Source organism: Stenella coeruleoalba (genome assembly GCF_951394435.1).
Source record: "Stenella coeruleoalba genome assembly, chromosome: 13".
Lineage (NCBI taxonomy): Eukaryota > Metazoa > Chordata > Mammalia > Artiodactyla > Delphinidae > Stenella > Stenella coeruleoalba.
The window spans coordinates 71,504,658-71,522,645 of record NC_137159.1 but is presented as its reverse complement, the minus strand read 5'-3'; the positions used below and the strand labels follow the sequence as shown (position 1 = coordinate 71,522,645).

Sequence of the window (17,988 nt, the reverse complement as noted above, 5' to 3'; positions counted from 1 at the left end):
AAGATGTGTATTTCATGCCTACTTTTCACTCCTGAAATTTCCCAATCTTCCATTCATTCTTTTCACTACCAGCCAATAATCTTGCCTCATTAAGCCAGACTGGAATTCCCTCATCTTTCCATCTCAAAAGCAATAAAACTTCCTACATCTGCATCCATCTCCTTCTAGTCTAGTTTGAGTTATTCCATGTCCTCAACCACCCATGAAGACTCTTTGTAATGATCTAACTTGCTTCTGATTTTAGGTTTTGAAGCTATCAACTTCCTACTCTCTACCAACAAATTTAGCCGACTTCACACCTATCTTATCCCCATATGTTACACTGGAAGTATTCTTTTTCTCTTGTCCTTCAATCTATGCTCCAGATTATATCTTAGTCTGCTTCCTTGGGACTTTGCTCCATCAATTATCACTACTTTATATGGTCAATCTCAATCTCTCACTTTCCTCCTCCTTCCCTTCCTCTCTCTTCTACTTTAAGTCTTGTCTTTCTTTTCTTTCTTCTTTTTTTTGAATTTAAAAAATAGCCTTTACTTAAAAGAATAAATTACATGGAATCAGAAGTTTTCCTAAAACCTGTGATACATGGTTTTCTGCTGTTTTTTGACTAATTTCTTTCTACTTTTTTTCTCATAAACTCTATATACCAATACTAACTCTAAATGCTGTATATTTTCTGACTGAGAACATTCAAAACCATTCATTCATTCAACAAGTGTGTATTGCCATACATGATGTTCCATGCACTGTTCTAGGTGCTGGGAATTCAGCAACGAAATATTTGGCTTGAGCCTGGCAATCATCTTTAAGACACTGAGATGGATAAGGTTAGTTACCTAAAAAGCTTAATTTTCTCCATTTCCATTCTCCGGTCCTAACAGAAACTATCCATTCCTCATGTATCCATAAGCTGCACAAAAAGGTGATACCACTTTCAAGGGTGGTCCTAATTATTCTTTTATTTTTCAACTTTATTAAAGTATAATTGGTAAATAAAAACTGTATATATTTAAGGTATACAATTTGCTGCTTCAATACACATATACACTGTGAAATGATCACCATAATCAAGCTAATTAACATATTCATTTCCTCATATAGTTACCATTCCCTCCTCCCCCCCCTTCTTCTCTCCCCCCCCTTTCTTTCCTCCCTCCCTCCCTCCCTTCCTCTCTCTCTTCCTTTCTGTGGGAGAATGTTTAAGATATATACTCTTAACAATACTGTATTGTATAGTTGAAATTTTCTAATTATAGTCACCATGCTGTGCAGTGGGTTTCACAACTTATCCATCTTACATAACTGAAACTTTGTATCCTTTGTCATCTTTCTTAAACAAACAAAGTTTTCCTCATGCTCTCTTTTCACTCTCCTAAAGAGTTGTTTACACGCACTCCACCCCTCCTCAGCTCCCATTCATTCCTGATCTGCCGCAATCCAGCCTCTGCTGGTCACTCAACTGAGATGGCACTTTCAGAAAGGTCTTCAAAGGTCTCCTTGTTGACAATTCAATGGATACTTTTCAGTACTAAGTTAACTGACTGCTCTGTATCATTTCCAATGACTACAGAAAGCCTCCTTTCTTGCTTTCTGTAACAACAGTCGGTCTCCTGACCACTCTGACAGTATAGGTTTCATTCCCTTTTACATTCCTAAATTGCCTCTGATGAAACCTCAACAAGCAGTGAAAGGTTGGAAGGCAGGAAGCAGAAGGAAGAAAGGAAAACAAGAGACAAGAATAATCTGCTAGCCTGTGGAGAATCAAATGCTAACTCGAAGAATCAGACTTCGGTGTGTGAGTACAGTCCACAAATATCATCAAACTGCACCGTATACGTGAAGAAACACTTAGGTTTACATTTCTGTGTGATCTGCAGCAAAAGTTCTAAGACCAGATAATCTGGCCATTCATGCTATAAAGGAAAGGATGATACCATCTTTCCAACTGCCCTACCTTTGCTTAGGTAACAAATGAGCTCTACTTATGTTCTCGTCTTCACTGTGTATGTATATGTAATTGCCCCATTGCCATCCATTTTAGTACTGAGTAGAATACAGTCAAAAATCTACTAGGGTCAGCAAGTGGTAAATATAAAGCAACTTTCTTTAAACTAAATTAAAATAGGAATTCACTGAATGTTTTAAATATTCTTTGTGCTATCTATACATGACAAAGTGAATTACTTGTTTATAAATATGATTTAAACATTTTTATCTGTGGTGCAAGGGTATCTAAATATGAGGCCTGATAACTAGACAAAACTAAAGCTGCACCTGCATTATTGGTTCTTTAAGATTTTTCTTAAAGAAAAATCTTACAGCAGTATTAGGAAGCAGCCTGATATATATACGTGACATAACCTTGCACTAGATTTCAGAAGGTGTAAGTTTTATTTTAAACAATAATTTCAGTGATATGGGTAAATAATTTAATCTCACATTCCCTTAGTTTCCCTTTTAATTGAATGAGTAATCATCCCATCAGTTAGCCCAACTCACAGGGATGTTGTACGGGAACCAGGAAATATTTCTCAGTGTCCTGGGCGCCTCATGCGAAAGGTTACTCTGGGCAACCCTAGTGATTCCTAGCATTAGACTCAAACAGGCAGTGAGACAGCAGAAGGATATTTAAGCAAGCAGAAAGAAAAATGTCTATACTGTATATGTTATTTCAAACAAGGATATTTAGATAAATGCAAAGAATAGTCTAGTTTTTTAAAAAAGAAAACAGTAAAGTAACTCAAAGAAAAGGAGCTAGATATTAGAAAATAACCTTAAGTAAGAGGAAGAGGTTGTTGAGACAGCTTAGCAGAGACAAAAGGCACTGAAGAACAGAGTCATCCATATTCCCACACTGTAAGATAAGGCAGATAAAAAGCCAATTAAACTATGTACAGATTTAAAAAAAATAATGTAGGGAAGATAACTTGGCTGGTTTGTCTGTCCATCAAAGACAAATTATTTGGTTTTCTTTAAATTTTTTTTCTACAGAATATATGCTTGGGTAGAATGTATTATTTACATTATTCACCTCAAACTTCCCTTTCTTAACTGAAGCCACCATGGTTTCTTTTACCATTCTGTTTACTCTATGGTTGGTGTAACATTACTCTAAATAAGTCAGCAAAATGAAAGTCACATGAAGAGACAGAGAGCTGCCTGAAAAGCTCTGTAATACATTATGCTCTAAAAACTTCACGCTTCATTAGCAAGGGAGTAACTGAAACTAGTCCCAAATTTTAATCATATGCCATTACTCTGGTTGCTAGCTTTTAATATTTTCTTTTACGGGCATGGCTTCAGTATACAACTAACACTGAACAGAATGATAAGCATATGGTATACGTTTTGGACATCTGTTCTGCCACTGCAGCAAATAATGGATCATGAATCTACTTTTCATGCAAAATTTTTAGTGCCAAATTATGCTTTGGATTTCATTGGTTATGGCATTATTTCACAAAGGTTAATTAAATTGTAAAAAAAAAAAGAATTTAGTGTGTTAAAAGAGCCTCTACAACCTGGACTATTTAAAATTTTCCATATTTCCCATTTTCAAATTTGCCTAAGATCATTCTGGCTGAGATCTAATACTGACAAATCTTATCTAATCTAATCCTAATACTGACAAAGGTAATTATTTTTTAAATGTATAGATGCGGGCTTCCCTGGTGGCGCAGTGGTTGAGAGTCCGCCTGCTGATGCAGGGGACACGGGTTCGTGCCCCGGTCCGGGAAGATCCCACATGCTGCGGAGCGGCTGGGCCTGTGAGCCATGGCCGCTGAGCCTGTGCGTCCGGAGCCTGTGCGTCCGGAGCCTGTGCTCCGCAACGGGAGAGGCCACAACAGTGAGAGGCCCGCGTACCGCAAAAAAAAAAAAAAAAAGAAAATGTATAGATGCCAATAAAAACAGTCATCAAAAACTGGAAACTATGGTAAATTATAAGTTTATTTACACGACTCAATGTTTATAATACACAGAGAACATTAAAAACAATCCTGCAATTCTGGTATAGCTCAAATTATAAAATAAATTATGAAATGTACTACATATAACAATAATAGCTTCAGTTATTTATTCAATTAAATCAAAATAAGGAAGGTAAAAGGCAGCTAACTAAAAATGAATATAATAGAAGATAAATACCTTTAGTTGATTGTTAAATGAATCCATTTCTGATAGCTTAGATGCAGTTTCTTTTTCAAGAGCATCTAATTGTTCTTTAAGTCTTTGGCATAATTCTTCCTTTTCTAATGATTTTTTATGAAGTAAACCGACTCCTAAATCTGAAATACAAACATCATACAGTTTACATTTGGTAGAAGTTCCTGTCATTACCAGTAATTAACATTTACTGTCTGGTCAAATTGGTATAACTAGAGAGCCAAAGGCTATACACACATAAGGTGGATCAACTCAAGGGAAAAAACAATCAGCAGTCATTTCCCTTTTTCGGATCATATCTTGGAAGATCCTCATACGGAAATGTTATAAGCATTGGTTCTGTACTCAAAAGTACTAGAACTTGAAGTGACGCTCCATTTTGGGTAAGTTGCTTCACCAATCTGATCCGTAGGCTCTCCTATTCAATGGGCATTATATCACCCACCTCATATATGAGGTGGGTGATATAAAGCCATTAGTACAGAGTCTGGCCTATAGTAAATACTCAATTAATAGCACCTATTGTTAAAGTAGCTTTCTATTTATTCTCAGTGCTACCAAGAATAGGGGAATATTCACTACAAGGACTCAATAAATATTACTAACTGGATCATTCAGTGGTATTATTTTAGGAGGTAGGAACAGAGAGCTTCATTTTATATGACCTTTTCTTACACATTTAGGCAAGGATGAAAAAACTGGATGGAAATATATGATACAGATTACATTTCAATAAATTAAGATAGCAATCTTACCATCTATTTAAATACAGCTGACCCTTGAACAACAATTGGAGGGTGGCCCTCCGCTCTGTTGAAAATCTAAGTATAACTTGCAGTTGGCCCTCAGCATACAAGGGTGCAGTTCCTCCACATCCCCAGTTCTAAGTCCTTGGATTCAACAACCACGGATCTGTGTAGTACTGTAGTATTTACTTATTGAAAAAAATCTGCACAGAAGTGGACCTGTGCAGTTCAAACCCACGTTGTTCAACGGTCAACTGTACACATTTTAAAACTTTATTGTATTTTTTAAAGTATAGAAATCTAGTACAAAATTCAAATAAAATGAAGCATATAGAGTAAAAAGTAAAAAAGTCTCTCTTCATCTCAACTCCTACCCCCCTCTTAGGTACTTGATATGTGCATATTCAGCATTTCCATGGGGATTTAATGGGATCACGCTGTCTACACTGCTGGGCAACTTGTTTTAAATTTAATAACACATCTCACCATTAAAGACATCTAGATCTAGTTCATTCTTTAAAATCGCTCCCTGGTAGTCCATATTATGGGTACTCCGTAATTTATGTAACTATTCCCTTTTTGATTGCCATTTAGGTTGTTTCTGATTTTCTACTATTAAATAAAAATGCTGCCATAAACATACTTGTATGTACATTTTAACACACACAAGGAGGTATTTTAAAAGGCTAGGAGGTGAAAGAATTGCTATGTAAAAGGATGTGCACACTTTAAATTTGGACAGAAACTGCCAAACTGCCCTTCCAAAAAGCTGTACCCGTAACAATGACACCAAATTACCTGTTTCTGCATAACCCTATCACCAGATACTATCACTCATTTTTCTTTTTTTTTTTTAACATCTTTATTGGAGTATAATTGCTTTACAATGGTGTGTTAGTTTCTGCTGTATAACAAAGTGAATCAGCTATACATATATCCCCATTTCTCCTCCGTCTTGCGTCTCCCTCCCACCCTCCCTATCACACCCCTCTTGGTGGACACAAAGCACCAAGCAGATCTCCCTGTGCCATACGGCTGCTTCCCACTAGCTGCCTATTTTACATTTGGTAGTGTATATATGTCCATGCCACTCTCTCACTTCATCCCAGCTTACCCTTCCCCCTCCCCGTGTCCTCAAGTCCATTCTCTATATCTGCATCTGCGTCTTTATTCCTGTCCTGCCCCTAGGTTCTTCAGAACCATTTTTTTTAGATTCCATATATATATGTGTTAGCATACAGTATTTGTTTTTTTCTTTCTGACTTACTTCACTCTGTATGGGGTCCACCCACCTCACTACAAATAACTCAATTTCATTTCTTTTTATGGCTGAGTAATATTCCATTGTATGTATGTGCCACATCTTCTTTATCCATTCATCTGTTGATGGACACTTAGGTTGCTTCCATGTCCTGGCTATTGTAAATAGAGCTGCAGTAAACATTGTGGTACATGGGTCTTTTTGAATTATGGTTTTCTCAGGGTATATGCCCAGTAGTGGGATTGCTGGGTCGTATGGTAATTTTATTTTTAGTTTTTTAAGGAACCTCCATACTGTTCTCCATAGTGGCTGTATCAATTTACATTCCCACCAACAGTGCAAGAGGGTTCCCTTTTCTCCACACCCTCTCCAACATTTATTGTTTGTAGATGTTTTGATGATGCCCATTCTGACCAGTGTGAGGTGATATCTCATTGTAGTTTTGATTTGCATTTCTCTAATATTAGTGATGTTGAGCATCTTTTCATGTGTTTGTTGGCAATCTGTATGTCTTCTTTGGAGAAATGTCTATTTAGGTCTTCTGCCCATTTTTGGATTGGGTTGTTTGTTTTTTTGATATTGAGCTGCAGGAGCTGCTTGTAAATTTTGGAGATTGTATCACTCATTTTTCATTTTTGCTAACTGGCAAAAAAATTCTTATTGTCACTTTAATTTGTATTTTCTTGACAACTACTGAAATTAGATAAACATCTATTTATATGGCCATCTACTTACATTTATCATCCATCATCTTGAATTGTCTTATCTCAACCTTTGCTGGCTTTTTCCTCCTATTGGCTTGTCTTAGTTTCTGATTTGTAGAAGCTCTAAATTCTTGTTGTATCATACGTATTTCAATTTTTTTTTTTACTGTTTATGACATCTTTCATCATGAAAAAGTTTTTCATTTTTATTTCATCAAAAACTATTTTCCTTCATAGCTCTATGTATTGTTTGAAGAGACTTTTCTGACACCAAAATTATAAAAATGTTTTCCTCTGTAACATTTTTTTCTAGAGTTATATTTTATGTTTAGCCTCCCACTTTACCTAGAATTTATATCTGCATAGAGTGAGGTAAAGAGCTTCTTCACCCCCCTTTCAACTATCCCTCAAATCACTTAATGAAGAGATAGTAACTATCGAAAGCCCATCCCTTCCCCACTGATGTTAAATGCCAACTTTATCTAATCCTAAATTGCCATATATATATATATATATATATATATATGCTTGTTTCTAGACTCTCTATTTAGTTCCAGTGTTCTGTTTCTATTTTGGATCAATAATACATTATTTTAGGTACTATACCTTTTCATAACTCATGTTTCGGTATATGATAGGGCTAGACTCCTCCCCCCACCAATGTTTTTTCTTTTTAAGTCTTGGCTCATGTTGTGTATTTTCTCTTCTAGGTTAATTTGTGAATTATCTGTCAATTTTCATTTAAGGAAACCTGAATAAAACTGAATATATGGATGAATTAGTAGAGAACTAAATAACATCTTTAAAATATTGAGCAAGTTCATTCAGGAATATAATATGTATCTACTTATCCAGGAATCTTTTATGTCAATCAGTAAAGTTTTATGGCTGTGCATTTCTTCTTTGTTCATTTAACAATGAGAATGCTGATGTGAATGAGACCTTTTTCCCCCTTATTTTCTAAATAAATACTTTTGATATACAGTAAAGTTGCTGATTTTTATATGCTGATTTTGTATGCAGGCACCTTGTTAAATTGTCTTATAATTCTAACAGTTTTCCAGTATTTCAATAAATATTTAATCATTAAATTACAAATCTGCTATATGCAAGGCCTTGCACTTTGTCAATGGTAGGTAAAAGTGAAGGATAAGGCATGGGTCCTATTCTAGTCAAGGTGGGAGACAAGCAATGGGAAAAATAACAGTAAAAGAATATTCATTCCTAGTATTCAAAATGAGCATCAGTAATAATGGATGCTTTCATATTGAATGTGATCATATCACATCTACGAGCACTGTGTTAGGTAACTGAAAGAGGCAACATGGTAGTGTGGTGGGCTTTAGGAGTCAGACACACAAGAATTTGAGACCTACTATTACGTGATCTTGGGTAATTACTTATTCTCTGTGAACCTCAGTTTTTCTAAGCTGCACAATGGAAATAACAACGACTACTTTACAGGGTTGTTGTAAAGATGAAAGGAAATAATGCATGAAAACTGCCTAGCATGGTGCTTAGCACAGGGCTGAAAATCTTAAATGGTTACTATTATGGACAGAGGAATCTAAGGGATACTGGGTACTTTGCAAACTCCAAATAAAAGCTTCCTATTCTAAACTGGACTACAGCAAAGATTAATAAATTTATAAAAGCTAAACTGGATCACATTCCACAGAGAAAGAGTAGCTCTACCAGGCCCCTAATAAGACATATCCTACATTCTCTTCACAATCCAAATACTAACAATGAAGATGACAATATACTTTCTACCCTGCACAGATCAGGAGTGCTGCCTTATCCTGCTTCTGGAATGCCTGTGAGGGGTAAGGTAGGAGCTGATACACTTCGAATGGCCAAGAAAAGCACCCTGTGCAAGGAAGATTGTCTGAGACGAGACATCAGTGGAAGGTGGGAGACATAATAAGAGAAGTTCACAAGATCAAATTTTCTATTCCTGGTATTCCTTCGATGTAAAGGGACCTTTACTAGAACAACAGTCCCAGCTTCTTTCTAACTCTTAAATACTTGGTGAGATCAAGATAAGGACCCGGGTGTACACAGCCCTATACCTTTCCTATCCCTTGCTTTCTTGAGGTTGAACTGCCTACAGGAATCTGCATTCTTTTTTGTTCATGCACCCAGTGTCTTACGGGGCAGCTGTACTGCTCACAGATAAGCCATGCTGTCTAACATCAGCTTTATTAATAATGAGGTGATATTCTGGTCTCTCACGTCTTGCTCCTTTGCCTTATTTCTTAATTTGTTCAGAATTTGGGCAAAGAAGAGGGATGAACCTATTTATTGGCCTGCCTAAAAAAACAAAAGTGTAATAAAGAGCCCTAGAATGAAAAAACTGACCGATACTCAGTGGGAGACATTTAGGATACTCTAGCTAGTTCTAACACATTTGCAGAGTTACTTTTCTTTAAATAAATCTTTCTTCTGCTACATTGTTATTGGCATGCTATCCAATGTAGAGATTTTTTTTTTCCTTCAGTTTCCTGGTTGAGACTTGAATCAAGAGAAATGTTATATTCTCATAAATTACACTGGAATATTTTGTTCCACAGGTGTCAGAGGGCCAAGGTGGTAAAATTCCTTACATGAATCACAAAGTTAGATGATATAAAAGGTCTGGGAAGAGCATACCAGTCTGCTTAGGCCTATCACTGCTGTACACTATCACCCTAGAATCCAACAGGTTTGGCTCCATAGAAAAGTCTCCTCATGAACAGTTCTTTACAATTAGTGCAGGATTTTGCCAAAATGCACATACAGCCTCGTGTTCAAGCCAAACTGAGGTCTTGTTTAACTGTAATGTAACATTTTATTTGATTGGTATTTGAAATATATAAATAAAAATGGTATCAAGACAGGAAGTCAAACCACAATTGTTATTTTATTTCTATTTACATTTTATTGCTAAAAATGCTCCAACATGAGGTAATATTTTTCACATTATTTAAAAATTTTTAACTATAGACAAAAAATGTTATTTATAACAGAATAATGCTATTTTAAAACGTAACAGAATATAACTAATACATTCAGAAAAGAATAAAAGAGGCAAAACAAACCTTAGAGACTTACCAGGTGTGTTACTGAGCTGCATATTTTTAATTCTTTCATTTAATAATTGCTTCTCTGGCACCAAATAGATAAGCTTATTTTGATATTCCTTATAAAAAGAAAAAGAAACTGTAATGTTGTCTAAGAATTTTCTGAAAAATGTTAAAACATGATTTAATCACTCTTGAAACTTAGTATAGGAATAATACATAGAATAATATGTAAATTGCTTACAACTTATGGATAAACTAAAATGGAATTAAATGATGTATTTATTTATTTATTAAAGACTTAAAACTCAAAGTGGTAAATGCCCAGATATTGTATAAATATTAAGCAGAATTTAACCAGATGTTAAGCACAGTTTTAGGGAGTCCATGAGATTCCTGATATTATACAAGATTGTGTATATCTACATGCCTTTAGGAAGGATGTCTATCAGAGGCTCAAAGGGGTTCATGACCCCAAAAGTGAAAAACACTTTATTAGGAAGAGTTATTAATAACTGCTCATGTTTAAGGACAATTCAGCAGCAAAGGACTTACCTGAAGTTCCTGTTGAAGCTGCCTGATTTCCATAATTTCCAGGTCACACTGCTTATCCAGAACTTCCAGCTCAGTCTTTTGAGTTTGCTTCCTGAGTCGGACGTCTTGAAGTCTGCTTGAGATCTGCTGATGTTTGCCATTCTATAGGAAGAGAAACATATGGTAACATAAAATGCTAATAGGAAATGTTCTTATCAAGAGAACAATATTTTTATTTAAATTTTAAATGTCATTTATCATCTATACTCAGTCTAAGATAAATGTCTAAAACCAAGTTAACTCAAGAGAGTTATTAGCAGGAAATGTACCACTGTGAGTATAAGAGCCTATTATGTTAAGATGAGAAAGCACAAACATAACACACTGAATTTTTTTCTGAACTCAGCATTTAGGCACTAATTCATAATATTAAAATATAAACAATCTCTTAGAATAATAAGGAGGAATAAGTGTGTGCATATGACAATTAGCATTACATTCTCTGAACTTCTATTTCTATCCTCAATGCTGCCATCTGATTCTTCTAATTAAACAGTGTACAGGAGGGCCTTTTGGGGCTACACTACTCTTCTCCTATACCAATATTCCTTTCCCCTTGTTCTAAGAAAAAAGAAAAAAACAGAACAAAAAACAGCAGGATTCTCAATGGAAGCTAATAAGAAGGGTGAGGTGTTATGAGCTGAACTGTGTCCTCCACAATTTATATGTTGAAGTCCTAACCCTCAGTAACCTCAGAATATGACTGCATTTGGAGATAGGACGTTTAAAGAGGTAATTAAGATTAAATGAAGTCTTATGGGTGGGCCCTACTCCAATCTGACTGGTGTCCTTATAAGAAGAGAACATTTAGACACAATAGAGACAGCAGAGATGCACAGGCAGAGAAAAGACCACATGAGGGCACGGCAAAAGGCAGCCATCAGCAAGCCAAGGAGAGAAGCCTCAGAAGAAATCGAACATGCTGACACCTTGATCTTGGACTTCCAGCCTCCAGAACTGTGATAAAAATTGCCACCTGGTCTGTGGTATTTTGTTATGGCAGCCTTAGCAAATAAAGTGGGGTGAGGAAAAATGAGGTTCCTGGTTAAAAATCACCAATAATGAAAGTTTTTACTGAAAAGTATGTTTCATATTTGAGAAATACACGCTGAAGGGAATATGCTGTGTCCACCCTGGATATCATGTTATTATCTTCAGCAAATATAAGTATAGGCCCTGGACCTTTCCAGACTCTACACATTAATCTATGCTACTGCTTGGTGTGTTACCCCAGTTCTTGGGGGGAAAACAATCAAAAGGTTTCCTCCCATTGTATTTTTAAGGAAAAACACACAGTCAAGATAACGGTTCAGACAGATACCCAAGTAGCTACACAAAGCAGTTAAAGTTTTTCGGACTGTTTTGTATGTAGTACTATGGCATGATTAACAACTGTGGTATGCTTTCCTATTCATTTGAAGGCATAAAATAGTACCTTTCTGATGAAAGATATTGTGATTTTAAAAAAAAATGTAATTCAATTCATCAACCAAATAAAACATTAGACTACAATTAAACAAGATGTAAATATGGCTCTACTACATAGCTACACATGCATTTTTTGCAAAACCTTACTGTATAATCAGGTCAGGCTTATGGGATTACAAGGTCATAGTAGAATAGTATGCCTTACTCAGACCCTTTCTATCTTCTCACTTTGCATTTCAAGCAAAGTCTTTTTAACAGATACTCTGACATCTGATGTGTAAAAACTGAGAAGCATAATGGCCAATATTTGTTAACAACCATAGTCTTTTAGAACTGAAAGGAATCCTAAGAGATCATTTAGGTCAGCAGTTTCCAGTCATTTTTTCTTTTTAGCAGTAGAATCCCTTTTTCCAAGCAAATTTTAGATAAAACTCCAATAAAAGTACAGCAGATAAATGTGGCGATTCTCTGTTGTGAAATGTGGGACGAAGAAGTGGGGAGAGGAGACGCTGTCCTAGCGCCTAGGCTCTCCTCTCCCCCTTCTGGTTATTCCTCTGCAGACCACCTTCCAGAGACCTTGCCCAAGAGTACCTTGTTTATCCACATCTGAACTAAGACCACAACATAATTCTCAGCATTTCGAGTCACTATCCTTTTTTAGTAAACTATACTGTCTAAACTGTTAAAAAGCACATATGAAAATATGACTATTTAATTACATTAAAACATAACACATTCATGAGGTAGATTAAAAAAACAGTAATATTTTTCAACAGGTAACTCTAAGCATCATTCAGATAAATTTCACTTAAACCTATAGCCATACCAGTGCTTCCAACTCGAGATGAAGGCTTTTCTTTTTAGAGTTTAACCTGACAATTTCTTCCTGTTCTCTATTCCTTCGATTGAGAAGCTCCTGTCTACGAATTCTCTCCCATTCTAAACGACGTTGTCTTTCAAGTTCTTGTTTTGCTGCCTGAAAATAATGAATTAAAGTTAATTTTTAAATTAACAATTTTGCCTCATTCAAAAACTGATGGAATGACAAAGTAAAGATCAGGCAGCATTTAGCACTGAGTGGGCTTGAGTTTCTAAGGGTAACTGGGCAAACCTAGTTTTATCAATGGGCCTAATCTAAAGACTTCCACAAAAGCAAATTCATCCACCAGATTTTCTGATTGCTTCATAGGGCCATCCTCTTGCTGTAGTTACTTTTCCCTTAATAAACAAAAGGATGACTTCAGGGCTTCCCTGGTGGCGCAGTGGTTGAGAGTCCGCCTGCCGATGCAGGGGACACGGGTTCGTGCCCCGGTCTGGGAAGATCCCACATACTGCGGAGCAGCTGGGCCTGTGAGCCACGGCTGCTGAGCCTGTGCATCCGAAGCCTGTGCTCCGTAACGGGAGAGGCCACAACAGTGAGAGGCCCGCGTACCGCAAAAAAAAAAAAAAAAAAAGGGATGACTTCATAAATGCAAATGTTAGTAGGAATAACTGTACCTTTATTCTGTCATCAGGGAAGAAAAATATTTTATTTACCTTATTTCAGTGCCACTGTAATTTACTGTGGTCCACGCACAGCCCTTGAAAACACAACCAGGCCTCCCAGGGACCCCACACAGCACCAGTTTTCCCAAAGACCTGTGCAAGCCCACCCTCGTGATCCCTCTCATGGCCTTCAATTCCCCACTCTCTTCTTTCTGCCTCTCCAATTACTTGGCCTTTCACTCTGGATCCTAAGCTTACTTTCGTTTAAGGACCTGATCACACTGACTTCTTCCCCTGGCTCCTCACTCAACTCAGCTTTGCAACCAATCTTGCACTGATTGAGGTATCACCTGCAGACCTGCTTTCTCTACCAGCTGCCAGCCCTGAAACCCCTCACAAGCAAGGACCCTCTATCTCTCCACAGGAGAAGGAAGATTCAGATTTGTACAGGGTAAGAATGAACGAATGATGCTGAGAAAAAGCACAACAAAGATTACCATTTTTTATCAAATGAAATGTAGCCACTTACTAAATGAAATGATTTTCCTGGGAAATAAAATAACTTAAAAAAATAACCTCTCGTCTTTCTATCTCTTTTCTCCTTTCTTCCTCCCGTTGTCTCTCCAATTCCCTCTGCTTCTCCAAGCGTTTTTCTAATTCCAGTTGCTTCTTCCATTCTTGCTCTTGTAACTCTCTCTGTTTCCGTTCCCACTCTTCCTTTTCCTTCTGAGCTTTGCGCTCTGCCTCCCTCTGCTGCTGCTCCATCATGGCCTGGCGTCGCTTCTCCAGTTCCATGTTCCCCCGCTCATAGTTGGCTTTCCGCTTGTCCTCGAACGTAACTAGATAAGGTATATTGTAAGCATTCTTCAACATCAAGCCTAATGAACCTGTAATCTAGTTTCAACGTCCTCATGCCTCGTGATCACGTGACTGCTATTTCTCTGTGGATACTTCTCCGAAGGATAATTTTAACTCAAATGTAAATAGTAAAATATTTACTTTCTTATAAGAATATTCATTTTTGGAAAACAAATCTCTAAGTTTGAGTCCATCCAAGAGAAAAATAATTTTACTATTCCTGCCAATGAAAATGTTTTTCAATTTTTTCCTCAGCATTTTCTTCAAGGATAACCAAAGTTGTATGGCTATATATTTGTTATATTTGGTATATGTCATTAACTTTTTAATATTTTAAAATACCTACACATGTACTTTTTCAACCAGTATTTAAACTTTTTTTAAAGCTCAAGATTTCGTTACAAAGCTTGCTATAATGATTTTTCCAAAAGTGGGAGAAACACTTTAACTAGGACACCTAATACATACACTCTTGCCAAATATACATACCTGTCTCTTCCTCTCAGTTTTGACTATCTTAATTTTACTGATGTTGAAATCCATCCCATTCATCAAATAGTGTCTCATACAGCATATAAAATATTAAGAATTTAAAAATTCTAAATATTCATTTATATTTCATGGTAAAATTTAAGAGAATTCACAATAAATATACAACTTGGACACTCGATGCTACCTGGTAATTTTTTCTGAGGTTCCTCTTCTTGTATTTTCTGATATGAAGGCAGAGTTCCATTAATGGAATCAATTTGCTTTCCTCCTCTAAGAAAAGCAAACAACAAATAAATTTAGCATCATGAGATCTGAGAATTTTTAGACCAGACTATATAGACTACCACTGACTAGAGCAATTTAATATTTAGAATGTAATTAAAGGTATTTAAAATATAGTGTGGTCTATAGTTACACTGTACAGCAGTATATGGATTATCAAGCCAGAGAGATGTGGATTCAAATCATGGTTCAGCCAATTGCTATTCTTGGGTAAATTTATTCTTAATCTCTTTACGCATCAGTTTCCTTATCTATGGTGTGGTGAAAATACACACCTACTTCTAATATCTACTCTCTTCTCAGTGTAACTCATTAAATACCAAAATCAAATGGCAATGTAAATGTTCGATTTTCCATGAAACTAGAGCAGAGGCCTCAGGAAATCCCAAAGTAATAATCATGTCTGCCAAACATGATCGAAACAACACCCCTTCATCTACAGAGGCACTCACCTAAAAGACGGAGGGACGAGCTCCGGAGGTAAAGTCAGTGGCAATGGCTGTCCAGCTTTGGCCATATCAGTGAGGTGCATTGCAAGGATAAACTCCTCAGCTTTTAGCTGCCCATCACCATCAATGTCAGCCAGAGTCCTAAAGAAAATATGAAAATTCACAACTAAGAAAGTCTATTTAGAGTAAAATATTTTCAGAAGAGTTCAATTTTTTATTTTTAAAACAAGAATAATGACAGTAGAACAGCTGGGTTAACACATTTTAGTGAAAAGTAAATACACACAGAAAAGTGAGCTAATTTTTACCTTTAATTTTCATATCACAAAAGAGAGGGAAGAAACGTTGAAATGGAAAGGGAAATATTCCTTCTGAAAAGGTGGCTTGTCTTGGTACATGGTTAATTCACCCATCAAATCACATTTAGCTCCACATTAAAAATGAGATATTCTCTAATTCTCCATAGAAGGCATTATATAAAAGCAAACAAGTTTTACTTGTAAAATAATTAAATGCCAAATTCTTGAGGATAACATTTTACAAAGCAATTTTATTTGCTTACAAGTTTGCATTAATTTTCACATGGCCACTTTTATGGAATGCTTCTGAGTCACAAACTTTTACAGAAACAGTATAACAGAAAATGTATAGTTAAAAATCATAATCAACGGGCAAACTCACCAAATAGTAGCTAGCTGAGTTTGAGAAAGGTTTGACTGAAGAAGGGCATTTCTAGCTTGAAAACCTGATTGTGTGAGAAAAAGCATAAAAAAATTCTTTAGCCTCTTAAAGTCATGCAAACTTAAGTAGCTGTACCCTTGAAATAACACTGCTGCTACCCTGGGATAGCATCGGCTTTTACCATGCACCAGACACTGAGCATTCAGTAGTCATCAAAACAAACACATTCCCTGGACCAAGGAGTTTAAAGTCTACAGTTAGTAGAATCAAGTGCTCCCGTGTCCTTTCAGAAGATAATGGTACACACAAGTGACTGACACGAAGGACTAAGCCAGCGACACAGAGTATTAGAGGCCAAGCTCTCAAAGCACAGCTTCCTTAAGCATTTTCAGATATTCTCTTATCTCTCTGATCATTCCTTCGTCTCTACTCTTCCTCTTCTAAACGACCTGTAAATGCTGGCATTCTTCACGGATCTATCCTGGGCACTCTTTTCTCTCTGTGCATTCATATCCATTTCTATGACTTTAAGCAGCACCTAGAGGCTGAGGATTCCCAAATGTACATCCACAGCCCAAACCTCTCCTCTAAGTTTAGACTTCTATATCCAACTGAAAAATCAATGTATGTATTTTATAAGCATATCAAACCAAATACATATAAAACTACTCTTTCAATCCCCATCCAGGCCCCTCTTCCTAATCTTCACCCAAATCATTCTTCCTCAGTCCTCCCTTCTCTATGAATGGTATCACAATCCATCCAGTGGCTCAAGCCAGAAATCAGAAAGTCCCCCCTGAGCCCTCCCTCTCCTGTACACCCATATCCAACATCAAGTCCTACAGTTCTACATCATTGCATGTCTAGGTCCTTCTCACCTGTGAAGCCGATATCTAACGTCACCTTCTCAGAAAGGCCTTCTCTGTCCACCCTACCATTCAATACATTTCCTGCTTTTATCCTTTATATCTCATATCACAATTTGTAATGTAACATTTGCTTGTTTACCTGTTTGTCTATTTCCCTTATTATGCTAAGTTCTATGAAGACAAAAGCCTTGACTGTTTTATCCACTAACGTATACCCCACACCTAGTAAATAGATGCTTAATAAATATTTGCTAAAGTAATGAAGAAAATTGTAATCCAAAATTATCCTCTATCTAAGGTGCAATGGGGGCTTACTTATGTGATAGCAACTGATAATAACAATAGCTAACACTCATATGAATGCTTACTATGTATGGTAAACTGTTCAACTTCTTTTCTCTCCCTCAGTGTGAGAAAACAAAAATATGTCTCTGTAACAGGCTCCTAATCTTCAATGAATATATTCCAGAACAGAAAATCCCTCTCTGCTTCAGAGGAGTGTTCACTCCTGGTGAGCTTGTCTGTGGCTTTCTGACCATGATGAAGCCTGAGGCTTCTCTAGGGAAGGTCACCTAGTCAATAAAGCAGGTGCAACACCTCCCACTCTCAGATGCCTAAGCCACAAGTGCCAGAAGAGTCAGCCCTACCCTGCGTTTAGCCTGAGTCAAGGACTCTCGAAACAACTCTGCACAGAAGAGATACAACTGCCAGTTCTTCCTCAGCAACAACTTGCACTACAAAGCCAGCACCGATGCCGTTAAACCCACTGCTTCACTGAGCTTTGAACACAGAGATCTGGATAACCAAAGCTACATATTCTATATGGAACAACCTCAAATATACCACATATTATAACAAGCAATCAAATGTTTATATTATATAATTTTAAAATCTTTTCCATTCTTTTTTTAAT

At 36.6% G+C, this 17,988-nt stretch overlaps 1 protein-coding gene across 14 annotated transcripts in view; it reads right to left on the bottom strand.

Moving 5' to 3' along the window:
- The window catches only part of ITSN2 (intersectin 2), a 159,217-nt gene that overhangs the window by 84,233 nt on the left and 56,996 nt on the right, over window positions 1–17,988 (bottom strand). For 13 of the 14 annotated variants that reach the window (XR_013831102.1, XM_079941152.1, XM_079941154.1 and 10 more), the window contains 8 exons: window positions 16,207–16,270; window positions 15,529–15,666; window positions 14,979–15,064; window positions 14,021–14,283; window positions 12,786–12,935; window positions 10,493–10,633; window positions 9,969–10,056; window positions 4,147–4,286 (listed from right to left, as the gene is read on the bottom strand). Coding sequence is in view for 13 of the 14 variants with exons in the window: in XM_079941152.1 (XP_079797278.1) it covers window positions 4,147–4,286; window positions 9,969–10,056; window positions 10,493–10,633; window positions 12,786–12,935; window positions 14,021–14,283; window positions 14,979–15,064; window positions 15,529–15,666; window positions 16,207–16,270 (1,070 nt within the window). In the remaining variant the exon portion in view is untranslated. Of the gene's footprint in view, window positions 1–2,773; window positions 2,855–4,146; window positions 4,287–9,968; window positions 10,057–10,492; window positions 10,634–12,785; window positions 12,936–14,020; window positions 14,284–14,978; window positions 15,065–15,528; window positions 15,667–16,206; window positions 16,271–17,988 lie in introns of all 14 variants that reach the window. The other variant, XM_079941151.1, reaches the window with a different exon arrangement.